This window comes from Ovis aries, chromosome 14 (assembly GCF_016772045.2).
Source record: "Ovis aries strain OAR_USU_Benz2616 breed Rambouillet chromosome 14, ARS-UI_Ramb_v3.0, whole genome shotgun sequence".
Classification (NCBI taxonomy): Eukaryota; Metazoa; Chordata; class Mammalia; order Artiodactyla; family Bovidae; genus Ovis; species Ovis aries.
In genome coordinates, this window is record NC_056067.1 from 23623701 (window position 1) to 23646570 (window position 22870).

The 22870-nt window shown below is 41.8% G+C and overlaps 1 protein-coding gene across 3 annotated transcripts in view; it reads left to right on the forward strand.

Moving 5' to 3' along the window:
- BBS2 (Bardet-Biedl syndrome 2) overlaps positions 1-22580 on the forward strand; it is a 109697-nt gene extending 87117 nt beyond the window's left edge. For 2 of the 3 annotated variants that reach the window (XM_042231642.2, XM_012189805.3), the window contains exons 3-17: positions 1379-1504; positions 1777-1839; positions 2660-2737; positions 9926-10030; positions 10114-10200; positions 13119-13254; positions 13503-13642; positions 14827-14971; positions 15054-15225; positions 15888-16017; positions 17318-17449; positions 18134-18271; positions 19119-19231; positions 20727-20875; positions 22108-22580. In XM_042231642.2, coding sequence (XP_042087576.1) covers positions 1379-1504; positions 1777-1839; positions 2660-2737; positions 9926-10030; positions 10114-10200; positions 13119-13254; positions 13503-13642; positions 14827-14971; positions 15054-15225; positions 15888-16017; positions 17318-17449; positions 18134-18271; positions 19119-19231; positions 20727-20875; positions 22108-22214 — 1821 coding nt within the window. In that variant the 3' untranslated portion in view covers positions 22215-22580. The remainder of the gene's footprint in view (positions 1-1378; positions 1505-1776; positions 1840-2659; positions 2738-9925; positions 10031-10113; positions 10201-13118; positions 13255-13502; positions 13643-14826; positions 14972-15053; positions 15226-15887; positions 16018-17317; positions 17450-18133; positions 18272-19118; positions 19232-20726; positions 20876-22107) is intronic. The other variant, XM_060398348.1, reaches the window with a different exon arrangement.
- Positions 22581-22870: the final 290 nt, after the last annotated feature.

Below are 22870 nucleotides of genomic sequence, written 5' to 3' on the forward strand. Positions count from 1 at the left end.
AGACATTTATTTGGGTTTATTATGTGGCTTTTGTAGTGTAGTTAAAAATGCACGTTTTGCTATTTACATCTTCTTGACACTTACTTATTTGGTCATGGTTGGTAATCATTTGGTGATTCTCCAGATTATCTTTCAGGAGGTATTATCTGTTGATAGCTTCCCTGGTGGCTCAGTGGTAAGGAACCCACCTGCCAACGCTGGAGGTGCGGGTTCGATCCCTGGGTCGGGAAGATCCCTCGGAGAAGGACATGGCAACCCACCCCAGTATTCTTGCCTGGGAAATCCCATGGACAGAGAAGCCTGGCAGGTTACAGTCCGTGGGGTTGCAAAAGAGTTGGAAACGACGTAGCGACTGAAAAACAACAGAGTTATCTGTCGATACGTTCATCTGTCAAGATTCGTCATTAAAAATTCAGCCAGCAGCCAGAAAGCCAGCAAACAGGTCTCCTGGCGGCTTTGCATTGAAGTTTAGTCTAGCCGTTTCCAGGAGAAGCACTCACATAGCCTGCCATCCTCAGCCTGCTGCAACTTTAATACTCAGTACAGTCTTATACACAGGATAGTCCGTATTCATTATATAAAAATAATCACCCATAATGTCTTCATTTGGAAATAACACTTAACTCTTGATGGATTTATCCTGACTTTTTACTTAGTATTTGTGAGTGAATTCTTTGTTTACAAAATGGGATCATGGTATAGACATGTAATCTTTTACCTTTTTTCTATAACAGATTGATTAAGATATAATTCACATACCGTACGGTTCACCTATTTAAAGCATACAGTCCAGCAGTTTTCAGTTTATTCAGAGAATTGTGTAACCTTCACCACAATCAGTTTTAAAACATTTTCATCAAATTGTGCTTATGTACTTTATTCAAGAAATCTGAGACATGTACTAGTTCGGAATGGTGGGTCTATAGGTGCTTGTAGTTTTTAGTACTTACAAGTAAAAATGAGCAGTAGTAAGAGAACTAATTAATCATTATTACTAGATTTCCATCTAAAGTGGTTAAAATAGATTACAAATGTTTGGGTGTTTTAATGGCATAAGTCTGATTCTCTGAGAATTTGGCCTCTAGAACTCAGTGGTCCAAGAGAGCCTGGGGTTTTAGAGTAGGTTTTCATAGCAGGTTAGTGTGAGAGACCAAGGGCCTGAGTTTGTCCTGAGTCAGTGCTCATCCTTGCATAAGCCATGTTAGCCACAGACACTGTCCTCGATGGACAGCTCTGGCTTGCTTCTCAGGAGACCAGGTGGCTTCTCAGAAATGATGACAGAAGCCTTTGAGTTTCCAGATAAAAAGGATGTACTTACCTCCAGTGTGCCTGTGCAGCATTGTGTCTGAGGGTTTGTCTCTCTTGTTTTTCTTCTTAGGTAGCAGATGGGGCCAATGCAATTGTGCTGGGGATGTTGGGAGACATTACCTCCCCTCTTGCAATTATTGGTGGAAATTGTGCTCTGCAGGGTTTCAATCATGAAGGAAATGATGTCTTCTGGACGGTATGAAGAACAAAATACTCTCTTTAGTACTCTTAAACATTTTTACTTTTTTAATGTTCTTTAGGTCTTGTTTGCTTGTTTGTTTAACCACGGACAGTAATGAATAATGGAAACAAAATAAAACAGTATTTATAATTTTATACATTAAAAAAAGGATATGAGTAATGTGAATTTTGAATTCATGGTTTATTTCGTCCTGTCTTTCATGTAGCTCCTATGTTTGGATTAAGTGAGAAGAAATGGCGTAGTAATGACTTGGGTTTTATTTTTAGGTGACTGGAGATAACGTTCACTCCTTGGCCTTGTGTGACTTTGATGGTGATGGGAAGAAAGAGGTATGTGGGGGAGGAGACCCTTCTTTTTTGTGTACGGCTTAGTGGAGTACATACATTTCCCCAGGACAGTGAGCTTAGCTTTGAGAGAAGTATTAGCTTCTCATGGTTGATTTTGCTATTCTGTTGCCTGAATGATGAACTAATTGGCCTCATTTGTCTTTCTCCTCTCTTTTGAACAGTAATTCATTTATGTTTGTCAAATACAGAGATCAAGACCATATTTCAAAGACCCCTGATGGGGGAGAGGGCAGAAGAGTTGTTGGGAGCACAGTCTCATTCACAGTCTTATAACTTGATTCCAATGTTTTAAAATCATATTAGTACGTACTTCTCAGTTTTGGCCAACTTTTTCAGGAATCTGGACGTTTTAGAGATTGGCTTTTAGCTTTTTAAATTACTCTAACGGTTTCTCTAGAAATTAACCTCTTGAGCAGCCAGTGAAGTACTGTGTTGGACATTGACTTAGCCTCCGATTGTCTGCAGATAGTGGGCTCTGGCTTTTGAAGCAGGGCTTCCACCTGCAGGCAGACAGATGCTGAGCCAGGGAGCATTTTCAGGTGCCTGGTGAAAGAACTTGTTCTGGTGGGAGGTGCCCACGTGGCAGGACCAATGTAGTAACCACTGTGTCTTCACTGACCAACTCGTGACCTTCTCGTTGGAAAGAACCTTTCTGAGCATCCATCACCGAGAAGTTGGAATTCCTGGGTGCCTCTAGTAGCATACAGAGTATCATGCAATTTTTTTGTTTTATTTATGGAAATTTTGCTGTCTTCACTTACTGAACTAAATATGCCTGATTTTTCTTTTTTTTCCCTTTCAGCTTCTTGTTGGATCTGAGGATTTTGATATCCGAGTTTTCAAAGAAGATGAGATTGTGGCAGAAATGTCAGAAACAGAGGTAAGCACCACCTCAGAATCATGATAACCTTGACAGATTAGCATAGTTAAATGTAGCATAAAATGAGAGTGCTGGGACATTTCACTACCCAGTTTTATGGTAAAGACTGTGGGGATTAAATAGAGCAGTACGTTACAGACAAAGAAGCCTTTAAATATCCTATATCGAGATATATTTTGACTCAGTGCTCTCTAATGACCCAGAGGGATGGGGAGGTGGGAGGGAGGCTCTAGAGGGACAGCATATATGTATATATCCAGCTCAGTCACATTGTTGTACAGCAGAGACTAATTATAAAGCAGTTGTACTCCAATGAAAAAATTAAAAAGATATATTTTGAAAACACTTGATTAGACAAAAATTATGGAGCACAAAAAGGTATTTCTTTTAGTGAGCTATTGTATAATAATAACAATAATGGCAACCATTTATTGTGTACCTGATGTATGCCAGACACTGTTCTAAGTTATTTACATGAGCTACTCATTTAATCCAACAGCAGCACAATTATGAAGGAATCAGTAGTTCTCCTTTTACAGATGAGGGAACATGTTACATTTCTTCGTGAAGTTACTCTCAAAAGCTCATGGCTATTAAGTGGCATGGTCAGGTCCTCTTGCTTCTCATCATGTGTATTAAATGGGATTGAATATTGAATGAACTGTGTATATGAGGGTTTTAGAGTTTTTCTCTTCATTCAGATTAAGTACTTCTTAGACACATTTCTGTTGGTAGACTTAAAAACTAGATGTCAGAGAACTTGACTAGTTTCTTTGTGATTAGAATTACTCATGTAATTCAAACAGAAATGTTTCTAAAAGAGTTATCTTTTTTTTAAACAGTGTCTAAAGACTGCCCTTATTCCTATGGTTTGGTATTCTTAGGATATTTATTTGCTGCTGGTTTTCCAGGATTGGGCAAGATGGAAACCAAAAAGATAATTAGGATATTCTAAATTAAGGAGAACTATCAATAACCTCAGATAGGCACATGATACCACCCTTATGCCAAAAAGTGAAGAGGAACTAAAAAGCCTCTTGATGAAAGTGGAGAGTGAAAAAGTTGGCTTAAAGCTCAACCTTCAGAAAACGAAGGTCATGGCATCTGGTCCCATCACTTCATGGCAAATAGATGGGGAAACAGTGTCAGACTTTATTTTTGGGGGCTCCAAAATCACTGCAGATGGTGACTGCAGCCATGAAATTAAAAGACTCTTACTCCTTGGAAGGAAAGTTATGACCAACTTAGATAGCATATTGAAAAGCAGAGACATTACTTTGCCAACTAAGGTCTGTCTAGTCAAGGCTCTGGTTTTTCCAGTGGTCATGTATGGATGTGAAAGTTGGACTGTGAAGAAAGCTCAGCACCAAAGAATTGATGGTTTTGAACTGTGGTGTTGGAGAAGACTCTTGAGAGTCCCTTGGACTGCAAGGAGATCCAACCAGTCCATTCTGAAGGAGATCAGCCCTGAGATTTCTTTGGAAGGAATGATGCTAAAGCTGAAACTCCAGTACTTTGGCCACCTCATGCGAAGAGTTGACTCATTGGAAAAGACTCTGATGCTGGGAGGGATTAGGGCAGGAGGAGAAGGGGACGACAGAGGATGAGATGGCTGAATGGCATCACCGACTCGAAGGACATGAGTTTGGGTGAACTCCAGGAGTTGGTGATGGACAGGGAGGCCTGGCGTGCTGCGATTCATGGGGTCACAAAGAGTCGGGCGCGACTAAGTGACTGAACTGAACTGAAATTAAGGAAGGAGACGGAAATAAAGGAGCATTGGCTTGGGAACCCTGTAAATGGACAGAAAAGAAAAACAACAGAAGAAAGTCTTAGAGATCGAAATGGTGGTATTGTGCAGAATTGAATCAGCTGTTGTTTGGGAGGCTGTATCGGAAAAGATTGAGGGCAGCAGCCTGAGAGCTCCCCTTGGGACAAGAACTCATCCTTGGTTCTCTTTGCTTACAAAAGCTGTTTAGGAACATCAGGCTTCTGTTCCCCTGCCTGCAGAAGGGAGACCAAAAAGCAAAACGTGCATATTCATATATAAAGTGTTATCAGTGATTTTGAAGGGTTTACCCTTACTGTGGACTTCCCTCGTGGCTCAGATGGTAAAGCGTCTGCGGGAGACCCGGATTTGATCCCTGGGTCGGGAAGATCCCCTGGAGAAGGAAATGGCAACCCACTCCAGTACTCTTGCCTGGAAAATCCCGTGGACAGAGGAGTGTCGTAGGCTACAGTCCATGAGGCTGCAAAGAGTCGGACACGGCTGAGCTACTTCACTTCTTCACTTTTACTGTAGCTTTTTCCTTAATCTGACTCTACTTCTTATGTACTCACATTTTTTATGCTTGTAAGCTGACGGTTGTGGTAGAGGAAAATGGAGGGGAGAAGTGAGTGCCCAAAGCAGAGCGTGGCTGAAGGTGTGTGTCCATCCGGCGATTTTGTGTACCTGGCTGCGTTTCATGCCTGCTTTTCTAGAGAGATGGTCCTTCGCTTTCATTAGATTGTTGAAGGGGATTGCCAGCTTGAGAATTGCCTGTAGGTGCTGGGTTCTGCACTACTGTTTCCCTTTCATTTAAATTCATAGTAAATCTTTTCCCATTTTAGGAATCGCTGAGGTTTTGTTGGATTTCTGTTGATTGTCAATACTAGATGCGAGGGGAGTACATTCTGTGAAACACTTTTTTCCTAAATCCTAGAAAAGGGCAGGAGAACATGAAATAACGGTGAGGAATTTGACATGCCTGTTGATCCTCTAGTCCACAAAAGAAACTAGTGACCTTATAAAGGACTAAGGGACCTAGGGAAACTGGGGCTAAATTTAGGAAAATGTGGACTGTATAAGATTGTTCATTTCAGGGCCGTTTTCTTGTCCTCTTGGTTTGATTTTGCTCTGAGTTCACATCTGTTTTTGCACATCAGCGAAATTGTGAAGAGTACTGCCAAAAGAATGCCTTGAGCTAAATAATTCTGGAGTCCCACATGGCACTTTGTATTCAGAGTTGAGTGAAGTGGGTGGCTTTATAGAAAAGCTGTAGGTGTAGAAGAAATTACATAACTATTCTCTACTTTATACAGTTTATTTCTTATTATCTCTTACATTAGTCAGAATTAGAAAGTAGATCTGCAGGGTCATAGATATCTTTAAACTGTGGCTTTAACTTTTAAGGACAATTTTGTTCAGTATCTAAAACTGTAGATTTTGTATATTGTAATTGTAAATTCTCTTAACTGTGTTAAATCCTCTTCACAGTCCTGTTAATACTCCAGTATAACATATGCACTCTGTATATTGTTAGATATGTACAAATCCATGGTATTCTGGGATTTTGCTTTTTAAAGGATTATGTTTTCTACTCAGTTCACTTCAGCCGCTCAGTCATGTCCGACTCTTTGCAACCCAATGAATCATAGCACGCCAGGCCTCCCTGTTCATCACCAACTCCTGGAGTTCAATCAGACTCATGTTCATTGAGTCAGTGATGCCATCCAGCCATCTCATCCTCTGTCATCCCCTTCTCCTGCCCCTAATCCCTCCCAGCATCAGAGTCTTTTCCAATGAGTCAATTCTTTGCATGACGTGTCCAAAGTACTGGAGCTTCAGCTTTAGCATCATTCCTTCCAAAGAAATCTCAGGGCTGATCTCCTTCAGAATGGACTGCTTGGATCTCCTTGCAGTCCAAGGGACTCTCGAGAGTCTTCTCCAATACCACAGTTCAAAAGCATCAGTTCTTTGGCGCTCAGCTTTCTTCACAGTCCAACTCTCACATCCATCCATGACCACTGGAAAAACCATAGCCCCGACTAGATAGACCTTTGTTGGCAAAGTAATGTCTCTGCTTTTGAATATGCTATCTAAGTTGGTCATAACTTTCCTTCCAAGGAGTAAGCGTGTTTTAATTTCATGGCTGCAATCACCATCTGCAGTGATTTTGGAGCCCCCCAAAATAAAGTCTGACACTGTTTCCCCATCTATTTGCCATGAAGTGATGGGACCAGATGCCATGATCTTCGTTTTCTGAATGTTGAGCTTTAAGCCAACTTTTTCACTCTCCTCTTTCACTTTCATCAAGAGGCTTTTTAGTTCCTCTTCACTTTTTGCCATAAGGGTGGTCTCATCTGCCTATCTGAGGTGATTGATATTTCTCCCGGCAATCTTGATTCCAGGTTGTGCTTCTTCCCGCCCAGCGTTTCTCATGATGTACTCTGCATGTAAGTTAAATGAGCAGGGTGATAATATATAGCCTTGACATACTCCTTTTCCTATTTGGAACCAGTCTGTTGTTCCATGTTCAGTTCTAACTGTTGCTTCCTGACCTGCATACAGATTTCTCAAGAGGCAGGTCAGGTGGTCTGTATTCCCATCTCTTTCAGAATTTTCCACCGTTTATTGTGATCCACACAGTCAAAGGCTTTGGCATAGTCAATAAAGCAGAAATAGATGTTTTTCTGGAACTCTCTTGCTTTTTTCCATGATCCAGCAGATGTTGGCAATTTGATCTCTGGTTCCTCTGCTTTTTCTAAAACTAGCTTGAACATCTGGAATTCATGGTTCATGTATTGCTGAAGCCTGGCTTGGAGAGTTTTGAGCATTACTTTACTAGCATGTGAGATGAGTGCAATCGTGTGGTAGTTTGAGCATTCTTTGGCATTGCCGTTCTTTGGAATTGGAATGAAAACTGACCTTTTCCAGTCCTGTGGCCACTGCTGAGTTTTCCAAATTTGCTGGCATCTTGAGTGCAGCACTTTCACAGCATCATCTTTCAGGATTTGAAATAGCTCAACTGGGATTCCATCACCTCCACTAGCTTTGTTCGTAGTGATGCTTTCCAAGGCCCACTTGACTTCACTTCCAGGATGTCTGGCTCTAGGTAAGTGATTATACCATCATGATTATCTGGGTCATGAAGCTCTTTTTGTACAGTTCTGTGTATTCTTGCCACCTCTTCTTAATATCTTCTGCTTCTGTTAGGTCCATACCATTTCTGTCCTTTATCAAGCCCATCTTTGCATGAAATGTTCCCTTGGTATCTCTGATTTTCTTGAAGAGATCTCTAGTCTTTCCCATTTCTGTTGTTTTCCTCCATTTCTTTGCATTGATCGCTGAGGAAGGCTTTCTTATCTCTTCTTGCTATTCTTTGGAACTCTGCATTCAGATGCTTATATCTTTCCTTTTCTCCTTTGCTTTTCACCTCTCTTCTTTTCACAGCTATTTGTAAGGCCTCCCCAGACAGCCATTTTGCTTTTTTGCATTTCTTTTCCAGGGGTGGTCTTGATCCCTGTCTCCTGTACAATGTCACGAACCTCCGTCCATAGTTCATCAGGCACTCTATCAGATCTAGTCCCTTAAATCTATTTCTCACTTCCTCGGTGTAATCATAAGGGATTTGATTTAGGTCATACCTGAATGGTCTAGTGGTTTCCCCCACTTTCTTCAATTTAAGTCTGAATTTGGCAATAAGGAGTTCATGATCTGAGCCACAGTCAGCTCCCGGTCTTGTTTTTGCTGACTGTATAGAGCTTCTCCATCTTTGGCTGCAAAGAATATAATCAATCTGATTTCGGTGTTGACCATCTGGTGATGTCCATGTGTAGAGTCTTCTGTTATGTTGTTGGAAGAGGGTGTTTGCTATGACCAGTGTTCTCTTGGCAAAACTCTATTAATCTTTGCCCTGCTTCATTCTGTACTCCAAGGCCAAATTTACCTGTTTCTCCAGATGTTTCTTGACTTCCTACTTTTGCATTCCAGTCCCCTGTAATGAAAAGGACATCTTTTTGGGTGTTATTTCTAAAAGGTCTTGTAGATCTTCATAGAATCATTTAACTTCAGCTTCTTCAGCATTACTGGTTGGGGCATAGACTTGGATTACTGTGATATTGAATGGTTTATCTTGGAAACGAACAGATATCATTCTGTCGTTCTGAGATTGCATCTAAGTACTGCATTTCGGACTCTTTTGTTGACTATGATGGCTACTCCATTTCTTCTAAGGGATTCCTGCCCACAGTAGTAGATATAATGGTCATCTGAGTTAAAGTCACCCATTCCAGTCCATTTTAGTTTGCTGATTCCTAGAATGTCGACGTTCACTTTTGCCATCTCTTGTTTAACCACTTCCAATTTGCCTTGATTCATGGACCTAACATTCCAGGTTCCTATGCAATACTGCTCTTTACAGCATCAGACCTTGTTTCTATCACCGGTCACATCCACAGCTGGGAATTGTTTTTGCTTTGGCTCCATCCCTTCATTCTTTCTGGAGTTATTTCTCCACGGATCTCCAGTAGCATATTGGGCACCTACTGACCTGGGGAGTTCCTCTTTCAGTATCCTATCATTTTGCCTTTTCATACTGTTCATGGGGTTCTCAAGGCAAGAATACTGAAGTGGTTTGCCATTCCCTTCTCCAGTGGACCACATTCTGTCAGGCCTCTCCACCATGACCCGCCTGTCTTGGGTGGCCCCACAGGGCATGGCTTAGTTTCATTGAGTTAGACAAGGCTGTGGTCCATGTGATCAGATTGACTAGTTTTCTGTGATTATGATTTCAGTGTGTCTGCCCTCTGATGCCCTCTCGCAACACCTACCATCTTACTTGGGTTTCTCTTACCTTGGACGTGGGGTATCTTTTCATGGCTGCTCCCGCAAAGCACAGCCACTGTTCCTTACCTTGGACGAGGTGTATCTCCTCACCTCTCCTCAAGTTTTCTTCTAGTAAACAATAATTTATACCTTGGAAAAGTATACTCTTAAAAGATAATTAATTGTGGATTTTATAAGTCCTTTTAAAATTTAGATTGTAGGATATTGTAAGGTAAGGAAATTGAAATAATCATTAAAATATTTGATCTAGTGTGTATAACATCAATTTTACGTATTCCAGATCTTGTGTATGTGGTCTGTTTCCTCCTTAATTTTTCGATTTTATTATTAAAAAAAATAATTTGTTGAAATTTGCTACACATGCTTCATCTAAAACAGTAAACTTTGTGACTTTAATTCTTATGATCCAAATCTGAATAGAGGACATGGATCATAGAGAAGAACACATTCCCCACTAATGGATTGGAAGTGCATTTAAACCTAATTTTAACACACTTGTAGCAAGGTATGCAGTTTTATAAAGTCACTTTGCACTAAATTGAGCCTTAATGAACTTTATCTTTTTCATTCTTTTTTTGCAGATCATCACCTCTCTTTGCCCCATGTATGGCAGTCGATTTGGTTATGCCCTTTCCAATGGCACCGTTGGAGTGTATGACAAAACAGCCCGATACTGGAGAATTAAAGTTTGTATGATATAGCCTCTGATATTCAAGCATTTTATACTTATTGAGAGACTTCTATACTAATTATTGAAATTCCTTTTCAGTCCAAAAATCATGCCATGAGTATTCATGCTTTTGACCTTAACTCTGATGGAGTGTGTGAACTGATAACTGGTTGGTCCAATGGGAAGGTAAGTTTAAATAGTAGTGTTCAAGTATAATTTAAAGTAATAACTATCTGAGCTATATTGGCTGTGTGACTCCAAACAGTAACACGAGAATATGCACTTAAGTTCCTTGGCTGTGCTTTCAAATTTAACTTCATAATCTTCCTAGATTTTTTCTTCCTGCTCTGGTAGTCAGCACTGCAGAGTGAGTGTCCTTTCGGTTTATAAGCCCTATTTGAGGGAAGATCTCCAGGGAAGGTCTAACTCCCTTACTTGAAGGGATGGGAATCAATCAAGTTGATCATAGGCCTAGGCAAATAAAATAAAGGATTTTTAGAAAGCTAGTAGTGAACTGTGTATGTAGCTCTTTTCTGGTAAATCTTCAAGTTTGACTAAAATCTTAGAATTAGTGGAAAGAGTTATGTTATCATTGTTTTCCAAGCTATAACTTCAAACTAGGGTTTTTTTTTTTGCTTCTTTCCTTTTTTAACTTCAAACCAGAACTTTGTACAGTCTCTTGGCAAGTCAGGATTGTCTTGTTAGAAACTGCTGAAGGAGCTGCCAGATCTCCGTGGATACCATTTGCCCTAGCTCTTTCATCTGTCAGTACTGATTGCCTGAAGGAGATCAGCTAGTTCTAGCTTTTCTTCTTTGATTTTTCTTCACTTTTGGCCAGTGTCTTGTAACCTTCTTTTGGTGCTGTGTGAAGAACAGATTCTAAAAAACTGTTACGTTGGTTCCTACTTCTCCACTTGGTTTTGTTTTTGGTATAGGTGTTAAAAATTACAGAGGAAGACTGTGTAGTTGCTTATTAAGAAACGGGGACCCTATTCTGGGGGAATATAAATTATGATGATTGATTCAAGAATTAGAAAACTACTTAAGAAGTTATCTAAAGTAACCTTCAGATCTGACTGTAAACCTTGAAGTCTGTCTAGTTAAATGCTTTCAAAATTTTAAGAAATTTCTATTACATAGTCATAATTTGTATGTTCTAAGCCATACAAAAGATAAGCAAACTATACAGTTCATTATAGAAGTGGAACACTTGTTGTCTGCACTCAACAGAAACAACATTAAAAGGAATATAGATCCACCGGGTGAACATAGGTGCAAAATTACTTAATTTAAATGCAACTAGCCAACTAACTTTTTCTTTAGTAGGTCATTTGTTGAGTTGGAGGGTCATTTTTTCCATGGCAAAACTTTCATGTTGATAAAGCAAAAGAATAGAAAATCCACAGAAAAACAGATTTGTAGCCCTGTTTCTTAGTTAGCAAGTTAACCCACTTATTTGCTAGAAATTACAGAAGCGCAGTGCTGAAGGCCATGGAGAGGTTAGAATGAAGCAAGTTCAGTTCAGTCTGAGTTCAAGGCTTCCGTTAGAAACTCTGGTCAGTACAGGCTATTCATTGCATCCATAATTTTCAGGCTGACCTGATGTTGTTATTAAGAGCATGGTATTCTCCAGCCAAGGGGTAGGAGCTGGTAGTAAGCTATGACCTAAATTAGTGTGTTTTTCACTGCAAAATTGTGCCCAAAAGGCTGTTTATGAAAAGACAGAAGTAGTGGTCACTGAGATGCTTGCTCTGTTAGATTTTCTGTAGCTAGCCTTTTATCATGGAGAAGCAATGGCAACCCACTCCAGTACTGTTGCCTGGAGAATCTCATAGATGGAGGAGCCTGGTAGGCTGCAGTCTGTGGGGTTGCACAGAGTCGGACACGGCTGAAGCGACTTAGCAGCAGCAGCCTTTCATCAATAATGCATGTGTTCTTGATTAGAATGAAAGCTCACTTTAGGTGGTTACCCTTCCCTGTTGTTTTGTGGTGCACTCGTTTCTGAAGGGTCCGTGATGCATTTATCTGACTCCTCTGGGAAGCGATGTGGATGATTGTAGGGCTCTCTGCAGCATCTCAGTAGCTCACGTGGCAAAGGGACCTTGAACAGGGCTATTCCAGAAGCGTGGATGGTGGGAGACTGGGCTTGCTTGGCATTTCTCAACCTTTAGATATAACTGGGGACTTCCCTGGTGGAATAGTGATTAAGACTCCACACTCCCAATGCAGGGAGCTAGGTTTGATCCCTGGTCAGGGAACTAGATCCCATGCTGCAGCTAAGACACAGCGCAGCCAAATAAATAAAAATTTTAGGTGTAATGTATTTTATATATTTATATATAATAAAGGTGAAATTTGTATTTAGAGCTAATACGTCTTGTATACCTCTATGTGCCAGTCCCTGTTCTACCTGCTTAACACGTTAACCCTTTTAGACCTTGTTACAACCCTGACGTGTAGATACAGTTATTTTCCTCATGTTCTTATTGTTGATCTCCAAATGAGGAAGCTAAGTCCAGAATGGTTAAAGAGGTTTGCCCAAGATCCCACAGGTAGTGAGTGGCAAAGCTGGAATTCGAACCTGGGAAGTTTGGACTTTCACACTGTGTTATATATTTTCTAAAAGTACTGTCTCTCAGCCAACCCACTTCTCCAAATGAAATACTAGGCCAGTATGTAAAACAGCTTTTAAGGAAAAACAGAGCTGAGTGAGGTCCCTTGGCCCCTTGGTTATAGGTATGTATTGAGAAGACACAGGGGGAGCCCCTTGGAGTACTCATTAAAAAGAATTTTTTTTTAAATTTGGGTGCATCGGGTCTTAGTTGCAGCTTGAGGAATCCTTCGCTGCCGTGTGCAGGCTCTCTAGTTGTGGCGAGAGGGCTTAGTTGCCTAGTGGCATGTAGGATCTTAGTTCCCTGACCAGGGATCAAACTCTCATCCCCTGCACTGGAAGGTGGATTCCTAACCACTAGGCCACCAGGGAAGTCCCCTCCTTGGAGCCCTCTTAAAAACTTCTAGACTAAAGCTGATTGTACTTGAAAATTTTGTGTCATTTTTAAGAACCTAGAGCAGAAGCTATTTTCAAGTTCTTGTTCTATTTTTAGGTCGATGCTCGAAGTGACCGGACTGGGGAGGTCATCTTTAAGGACAACTTTTCATCTGCGATTGCTGGTGTGGTGGAGGGAGATTACCGGATGGATGGCTGCCAACAGTTAATCTGCTGCTCGGTGGATGGAGAAAGTAAATTGGGATAGGAGAGATCTTTGAGAATTCAGATTTCTCAGTCTGATTGGGTCAGAATCCCAGGAGATTTCACCATAAAGTGTTTGTGTTGATACCCTTTTGTCCTAAAGAATTCACCTGAGTTTGGGAAATGAGAACTTAGGTTTTAAGACTAGGTCACTGATGACTTAAAAGTAAGACCTGGCTGTGCCTGGGCTGTCCCTCAGTCCTGTGGGTTTTTTTTTTTTTTTTTTCCCTCCTGTCAGTCCGGGGCTACCTGCCGGGCACGGCTGAGATGAGAGGCAACCTCATGGACATCAGCGTAGAGCAGGACCTGATCCGAGAGCTGAGTCAGAAGAAACAGAACCTATTGCTGGAGCTCCGCAACTATGAGGAAAACGCCAAGGTCGGACCTGATGGGACGGGCACGCGGGAGGCTGAGAGTGACCAGGAGGATGGGCAGTTGGGAAAGGAGGGTCTCCGCATCTGGTGGGGCGTGGTCTCCCCCTCCCCGCTGGTGCGCGGGCAGATGGCCTGGCCCTTCTGCCAGTGTCAGAATGAAGAGGGCACGTATCCTTTAACCGAGAAATCCCTCTGCTGGGGAGCTCAGCCAGAGAGAGATTTGCACGAGTGTTCAAACACACTGCAGTGCTGTTTGTAGCAGGGAACAGTTGGAAGCGATGGTAAATTTTGGTCAGTCATAGGGAGGGTGGGCTGGGGAATATTAAGCAGCTCAAAAGAATGAAGTATATACATGTGGACTAACGTGGAAGGATGTCTGGTATTATGGAGTGAAGGGAAGCAAGAATAGTGTGTTTAGAGTATCTTTTTCAACCACAAATAACAAACGTGGACACCTGCAGAGACTCTGGGTCTGCTGTTGTGTGTGTGTGTGTGTACGTGTGTACGTGTACTTACCTGACTAGCTGGAGGGTGAGCTGGGGAGTAGGATTTTAATTTGTCGCATCATGTATAACTATTTGAATTTGCTACACTCAGTGAGTTTCTTTAGTCATTTAAAACAGAACAATACAGAACAATGTAAAAGGTGGGTGGCTTCCCTGGTGGCTCAGTGGTAAGGACTCTGCCTGCCTATGCAGGAGACATGGGTTTGATCCCTCGTCAGGAAGACGCTTAGTGCCTCGGGGCACTTAAACCCGTGCGCCACAACTACTGAGCCTGTGCTCTAGAGCCTGGGAGCTGCAAGTACTGAACCCGAGCACCCTAGAGCCCACGCTCTGCAACAAGAGAAGCCACTGCAGTGAGAAACCGCGTGCAGCAGCTAGAGAGAAAGCCCACACAGCAACGAAGACCCAGCATAGCCAGTAAATAAATAAGTTTTTAGAATGTAGACGGCGTGCTGAGTGGCAGTGGTCCCTAACCACAGGAAGGGATGAGGGTATTTTCCTTTGGGAAAAGGCCAGTTTACAGCGAGAGCACTAATGAGGTGAGTTCTCTGACATTTAAAGACTCAGATGAATATAAGATACAGGGGATGTGTCTTCTGAAGCGAGATAGCTGTTTTTAAAATTGACGTGAGTTCACTGTTCCGGGGACTGAGTTGGAAGTGGGGGGTTGCATGTTTTGCAGGCTGAGCTGAGCAGTCCACTGAACGAGGCTGATGGGCATCGGGGCGTGATCCCTGCCAACACCAAACTCCACACCGCCCTCTCCGTCAACCTGGGGAGCGAGGCGCAGGCCGCCCACGCTGAGTTGTGCATTTCCACCTCTAATGGTAAGGCACACGGCTGGTGGTCATTGGCGCCTGTGTCATCTGGGAGCGGCTCTTGGACTGCTGTCTTCTCTCTTCCCTGCAGACACCATCATCCGAGCAGTGTTGATTTTCGCGGAGGGCATTTTTGCGGGTGAAAGCCACGTGGTGCACCCCAGTGTCCACCACCTCTCCAGCTCCGTCCGCATCCCCATCACACCTCCCAAGGACATCCCCGTGGACCTGCACTTGAAAACCTTCGTGGGCTACAGGAGCAGGTGACCCTTCGCACATTGCGGGTCATGTCCAGGCAGCACTGAGAGGACAGTACAAAGTGTAGATTTCCCCTCTTGCCATGGATTCTCCGGGGCCAGAGAAGCCACTTATTGGCTCTTTCCACCCAGGCAAGGTTTCCCATGGCTTCTTATTTCTCTAATTTGAAATCTTTCCAAAAAATAAATTAAAAGTATTTAAGTTTGAAATGATTATTTCTGGCTTTAGTCAGATGATTTCATATTCACAGCAATTCCAAAAGTACACTTAATGGATAGTTTTGGCCACCAAGACTACGGGGGTTTAGGTTCTGTTCTATGACAGTCATATGTAACCTTAGCCAGTGAAGAAGAGCACTAGATTTGTGGAAGATAGAAACCTTTTCACATTCCTTTTTGGGTGTTGTAAACCCTGGGTGTGTGCATATGTATACACAGACTCACGCCTCTAAATCCCAAACCCCGTTACTGTGGGACTTGAACTCTCAATTTTTTTTTTTTTTTTTTTTTGAGGCAGGGTTGCGGGGAGGAGAGTAGACAGTTTCTTTAGTGAAACCCATAAGTAACAGCTTGACTCAGTAGTGACCTTATGTTTATCTGGGGCGCCTTTCCCTTTGAAATAACATTCAACACAAACAGTTCTCTTCTATTATGTTGGTTGGCCGTAGCACCCAGTTTCACGTGTTTGAGCTGACAAGACAGCTACCCCGATTCTCCATGTATGTGCTCACCAGCCCGGACCCCGCCAGTGAGCCCCTTAGTTACGTCAACTTTATCATCGCAGAACGGGCCCAGAGGGTGAGTGTCTGGCTTTTCTCTTTGCAACCTGTTTGCACTTTAGACTCTTTGACATGATTTCACAGAAAAGGGGAAATTACATGAGTGTGTTATTTGGTTTTAGTAAATATGACATGAAGGAGTTAGGTTGGAGTTGGATAGTTTACAACAAGTACCAAAAATGTTGCTAAAATATCTTCCATTTTGAAAAAATTATTCAAAAATATTTATCTTGGCTAATCAATTCAGAAATATTTATTTTGAGTCATTAATTGGAAATTACTTACCTAAGCAATTCTTAGTCACAGGTGAATTCCTCTGTTTCTTACTCCTCTTTTTTTTGTTAGTCTTAGTGGGATTGTCCAGATCTAGTGTTTTAAGAGGAGCCTGCATCAGAATGGAAAGAGAGTGGCCCTTGGAAATGGGAATACCGTGGGGGTTCAAGTGCTACCTTAACTAAGTAAATTCTTAGGGGTCTTGTGGAATTCCCCTCATTTAGCATAATATTACCTCACAGGGGCCCCCTGAGGATTACAGAATTGGTATAACAGCACTTTGTAAAGTTTAAAGAACTAGTAATACCTGTGGATTTTAACCTTGACTGGACTTTAGAATTCTCAGTGAGGCTTTTTAATCATGGAAATTCTCAGGCCCCTTTCTGGTCTGTGAAACTTGAAACTCTACAGGTGGCCCCTTCCAAAATGCCTCACAAGTGGATCTTATGTGGAACCTGTGTTATAAACCACTGTAAAGTATTACTATTATTTATATTAAGATTTATTCTTATAATGTGGATGTTATCTCTGTGTCTGTGCGTGCAAATGTTTTAAAGGGTGGAGTGGAATGATTTTAAGCAGGCTAGAGCCACAGAATAGCTCTCATTGAAACAGAATTAGCATCATACTTGAATTGTGTCTACATTGCATATAAGGTTATGTCTAAGTAGGGGACTTCCCTGCTGATCCAGCGGTTAAGACTCTATGCTTCACTACAGGGGCTTGGGTTCAATCTGTGGTTGAGGAACTAAGGTCCCAAATACCACACAGTGCACCCAAAAAGTAAAACTAAATAAATAAATTAAAAAATTTTTAAATACATGTCTGAGTAGAAAACGCATGCTATGGGACCAGATATAATTGTGCATGTTACTTATTACACGTATCAGGTGGGAAAAAGAAGTGTGAGTAGTGTTTTCTTGGTGGGGGAAGAGCTGTAATTATTGTTGTTGTTTTTAAACCCAGTAGTAAAACTAGAAAGAAGGGTAACTCTTAATGACTGTACTTAAAAAATGGAAATTCATTTCACACTCTTCGTCTTTAAGGTTGTTATGTGGCTCAACCAGAACTTTCTGTTACCAGAGGATACTAACATGCAGAACGCTCCATTTCAAGTGTGTTTCACCTCCCTACGGAACGGTGGCCAGCTGTATATAAAGATAAAACTTAGTGGAGAGGTAATTTTTACTGTCATGGACACAGATTTCTCATGTAAACGTTTACAACACTCAGTGTTAAGCAAGGCGGGTGACACCAGTCTCAAGGTCGTAAAACCACGTGTCTCAACCTAGACTGTTATCACCTCTGACACAGGTATTTAATGTAGATCAGCGGTTTTTCTACCTCTCTCCCCCACTTCCCTTCACCTGTTTGTCACCTAGTTTGGACTTCCCTGGTGGCTCAGATGGTAAAACATCTGTCTACAATGCGGGAGACCCGGGTTCGATTCCTGGGTTGGGAAGATCCTCTGGAGAAGGAAATGGCAATCCACTCCAGTACTATTGCCTGGAAAATCCTATGGACAGAGGAGCTTGGTAGGCTACAGTCCATGGGGTCAAAAAGAGTCGGATATGACTGAGCGACTTCACTTTCACTTTGGGATGGTTTAGGAATACAGAGGAGAACAAAAGGTTTTCATTGTTTGAATGACTTTGTTGTTCCATTTATAAGGCAAAAGGATTGATTCTTTTTTTGTTTTTGGCCTGTTGCTAGAAATAATGTTATTTTCTTGAGGGCTGGACCTAATTTTTATTTATCACTGCATATAAATTTATGTTTCAATAAATGTGTTGAATATGGGGAAGTTCAGGTGCTGTTCCAGCTATCTGAGGATGTTAACTTGTCTTTTTTCCTGTTGATAGATCACTGTAAATACTGATGATATCGATTTGGCTGGAGATATAATCCAGTCGATGGCATCGTTTTTTGCTATCGAAGACCTTCAGGTCGAAGCTGATTTCCCTGTCTACTTTGAAGAATTACGAAAGGTGCTAGTTAAGGTGAGGGCACCTGGTAGATGAATTTGTGAGAACACGGTGTTCTAATAATGTTTGCAATATTTCTGTTACATTAATGAAACTACAAATATACATATATTACATGATAGTCATGTCTTAAAGAACTTTGGAAAATTCTTAAACTAAAAATTGAGCTAGTATTAGAGAATTCATGAGTTAAAGGATTTCTTTTATAAAAGTGAGTGGTTAGCTTAAGCACTTGCTTTCTGTGCTTGGTTTGGAAGGATACTTGAAAAATATATATATTAACAGTTTCCTTTGCTAGCCTTTCATCTTATCTGTTGTATATACTTTGCATTCTGTCTTAGTGCTTTCCCACGTGGCTCAGTGGTAAAGAATCTGCCTGACAATACAGGAGACACGAATTTGATTCCTGGGTCAAGGAGATCCCCTGGAGAAGGAAATGGCAACCCACTCCAGTATTCTTGCCTGAAAAACCTCATGGACAGAAGAGCCTGGCGGGCTACAGTCCATGGGGTTGCAAAGAGTCAGATGTGACTTATCGACTAAACAACAACAAAGAACCAAAAATCAAAAGTAAGGCTTGTGATGGGTCCCCACTTACAACATCCCCACCCCAAACCTCTAAAACGTTAGTGTTTGTGTGGCTTGGGCTCACAATGCTAAGATGTGGAAGAGCTTGACACAGAATGTCATTTTAAGTATTTCACTGAAGAGGAGGTGAAACAACAGAGGATAGTTAAGATAGAACAAGTGAATGGCAGAAAAAACAGGGCCTCGGTATAGAGAAGACAGTTCCTTGTCAATTTATTTAGTTTTCAGGAAGTTGGTGAGGCCTTTTAAATTCCTGGGTGTTTATGGTTTCCAGGTGGATGAATACCACTCAGCGCATCAGAAGCTCAGTGCTGACATGGCTGATAACTCTAATCTGATCCGTAGTTTGCTGGTCCGAGCTGAAGATGCCCGTCTGATGAGGGACATGTGAGTATGTACCATGGCCAGGACAGGTGCTTTTTCTTGCCACCTTTATCTCTAGGGCTCCCCATTTTTTTCTCTCTCTGGCTATTTTTTTTTTTTTAAGGCAAAGAGATGTTGTTGGCCTTAGGCATTTGACTGTGCTTCCCTGTGGCTCAGACAGTAAAGAATCTGCCTGCAGTGCGGGAGACCTAGATTCAATTCCTGGGTCGGGAAGATCCCCTGGAGAAGGGAATGGCTACCCACTCCAGTATTCTTGCCTGGATAATTCCTGGCTATCTTTCTGCTAGAGGAACCTGGCAGGCTGCAGTTACGGGGTCACAAAGAGTTGGACATGACTGAGCGACAAAAAAAACACTAGAGGGAAGTGACCAACCCCTAAAATTCCTCTTTTCTTGATTTATATTTCGTTTAGAAACTGTCAGATGCACACGGTTTTTATTTTTTAAAGCCAAGTTGGTTGATATGTAATTTATAATATACATGTAGAAAATTTACCCTTTTAGGTTTGGGCTTCCCTAGTGGCTCAAATGGTAAAGCATCTGCCTGCAATGTGGGAGACCTGGGTTCGATTCCTGGGTCGGGAAGATCCCCTGGAGAAGGAAATGGCAATCCACTCCAGCACTCTTGCCTGGAAAATCCCATGGACGAAGGAGCCTGATAGTCTACAGTCCATGGGGTCGCGAAGAGTCGTGTCACTTCAATAAATTTGGGGAAATTTATACAATTGTGTTGCTACTACCGAAATCAAGTATTTCTCAGTTTCTCTTACTATAGTTTTATCTTTCCCAAACTGTCACATAAATGGAATCAGACAATATAAATGGAATCCATATACGTGGCACCAACCTTTTGAGTCTGGCTTCTTTCAGGTTCCATAATGCCGTTGAGGTTCATTCATGTTGTAAGTTACCAGTAGTTCATTCCATTTTATTGCTGACTATTCTGTTGTATTGATACCCATACTTGGTCAATATGCCACCGATTAATTGAGATTTGGGTTGCTTCCAGACTTTGGTGATTGAGAATAAGGCTGCTATAAATATTTGCATACAGGTTTTTTACAGACATGTTTCCATTCTTTCGGGTGAAATGTGTCATAATGTGATTGCTGGGTTGTATAGTAAGTGTATATTTAGCTTGATAAGAAACTGTCAGTATTAGTCTGAAGCTTGGAATATAGCCTGTCACCTTGCTGACTTTTCCCCACCCCTTATATCATGGGCATGATAATTCTTGGTTCCTAAATTCAAACAAACCATGGATTAATAACCAAGGAAGGCCACTTGTCTTCATTTGGAAGAAACAGAATAGTTCATAGAATATGCTCAAGTGTTTTCAAAGCAGACTTTAGCAGTTACCCTGTTTTTACCGTTTTAATGACAGTACAGCTAAAAATCTGGTTTGATCCTTTATTAAATATGTCTAAGAAGTTTGCAAATCTTTTCATTTAAGCCTGCCATACTGAGGTCTAGTCATGTTAACCTATTGATGTACACAGGAAAACAATGAAGAATCGCTATATGGAACTCTATGACCTTAATAAAGACTTGCTCAATGGATATAAAATTCGCTGTAACAATCACACAGAACTGTTGGGAAGCCTCAAAGCAGTAAATCAAGCCATTCAAAGAGCAGGTCGTCTGCGTGGTAAGTCTCTTTTTGTAGCACTGCAGTTCTTCTTTAATTTCTGGGCAAGAACCATTAAAGATGGTGGTAGCTTCAAGAATTCCTATCAGGGCTTGTATCTATAAAGATACCTTTCATATTCGAGTTGGTACCATTCACTTGAGTTTAGCCAGCCTACTGTTTGGCTTTAGTTTGCCAACTTCAGACGGTAAAAAACTTTCAGTTCCTTTTTTTTTAAAGATTTGTTTATTTTTGGCTATATAGGGTCTTCATTATTGGAGAAGGAAATGGCAACCCACTCCAGTTTTCTTGCCTGGAGAATCCCAGGGACGGGGGAGCCTGGTGGGCTGCTGTCTGTGGGGTCGCATAGAGTCGGACACAACTGAAGTGACTTAGCAGCAGCAGCAGGGTCTTCTTTGCTGTGTTTGGGCCTTCTTCAGCTGTGGCTAGCAGAAACCAGCACTGGTCCTAGGCGCAGGGAGCCCAGGAGTTGCAGCACATGGGCTCTAGAGCACAGGCTCAGTGTTGGGGTGCACGGGCTTAGTTGTCCCAAGGCATGTGGGATCTTCCCGAACTTGCTGCATCCTCAGAAGAAAAACTGAGTGACATATTCCCAAGAGGAAAGCCTTAAGTACTCCTATTGGAATCTGCTGTTTTGGGTCAGTGCTTTGACTTCCTTTTAGAAACAATCTTTGCTAAGTGGATATAAGGTTTGATCCTTTTCTGTAAAACTGACTCTTAAGTTTCTAGGTATAAAATGGTCTCTAAGCTCGGTTTGTGATTAAAGCTCCGCATGAGAATATCTTTTCTAGGGAATGGTAAGATAAGATAAATTTGTACTATCTAGGACTTCCTGGTCCAGTGGTTGAGCATCCGCCTGCCAGTGTGGGGTACATGGGTTCCATCCCTGGTCAGGGAAGATTCCACCGGCCGTGGAACAGTTAAGCCCGTGTACCACAGCTACTGAGCCCCAGCACCCTAGAGCCTGTGCTCTGCAGCATCAGAAGCCACTGCAGCAAGAGACCCATGCACTGCGACTGGAGAGCAGCCCCGCTCCTCACAGCTCGAAAAGCCGGAGTGCTGCAACAGAGGCCCAGTGTAGCCAAAAATAAGCACTTTTAAAAAATTAAACACTGTATATCTCTAACTCTTCTCTACCCTGGTTTTATGTTGTTTTAAAGATGGCTTCTGGTTGATAATTTCACTTTAATCATCCTTTGGCTCACGTGGATATGGTGTTTCTTCTCTGACAGTTGGAAAACCAAAGAACCAGGTGATCACTGCTTGTCGGGACGCGATCCGAAGCAACAACATCAACATGCTGTTCCGAATCATGCGGGTGGGGACAGCTTCTTCATAGGAGGGGAGAGACAGGGAACCAGGTTCCTAGAAAAGGTTTCCTTAAACTTCAAGGCTGGTTTGCTTTGGATCACATCCTGGTGAACCCAGGGTGCTGAGGGCAAAAACAACCTTGGTGAGTTGTACCAATGAAGAGACAAAGCATTGCCTCTTAGAAGTGTATTCACTTTCTATTTTTTTAAAATCAGTTGTACTGTTGCTGAGTAATACTGGTTTGTATGGAGGGAAATGAACACTTTTGAAACATTAGGGCTTCAAAGTCCAGTTTTTCTGTATGTATGTAAAGTCAGTGTATAGATACATCTTTTCTTAAAATTGTAATTAAAAATTATTATCTACTTTTCCATTAAAACATAAAGGTGTTGCACTTTGTGTTGACTGTATGAATCACATCAGGACTGCATAAAACCATTTGTATTGCGTGGAGAAAAACAAAAATTGGATATTCATTTTGTGCACCTTTTTGTAAAACCTCCCATCAATTTATTGAGTATATTTATTTTTCAGTTATTTACTTGGCTGCATAGGGTCTTAATTGTGGCACATGGACTCTCTAGCTGTTGGGCCTAGGCACAGGCTTAGCTGCCTCATGGCAAGTGGGATCCTTAATCCCCCAATCAGGGATCAAACCCATGTCCCCTGGCAGATTCTTAACGA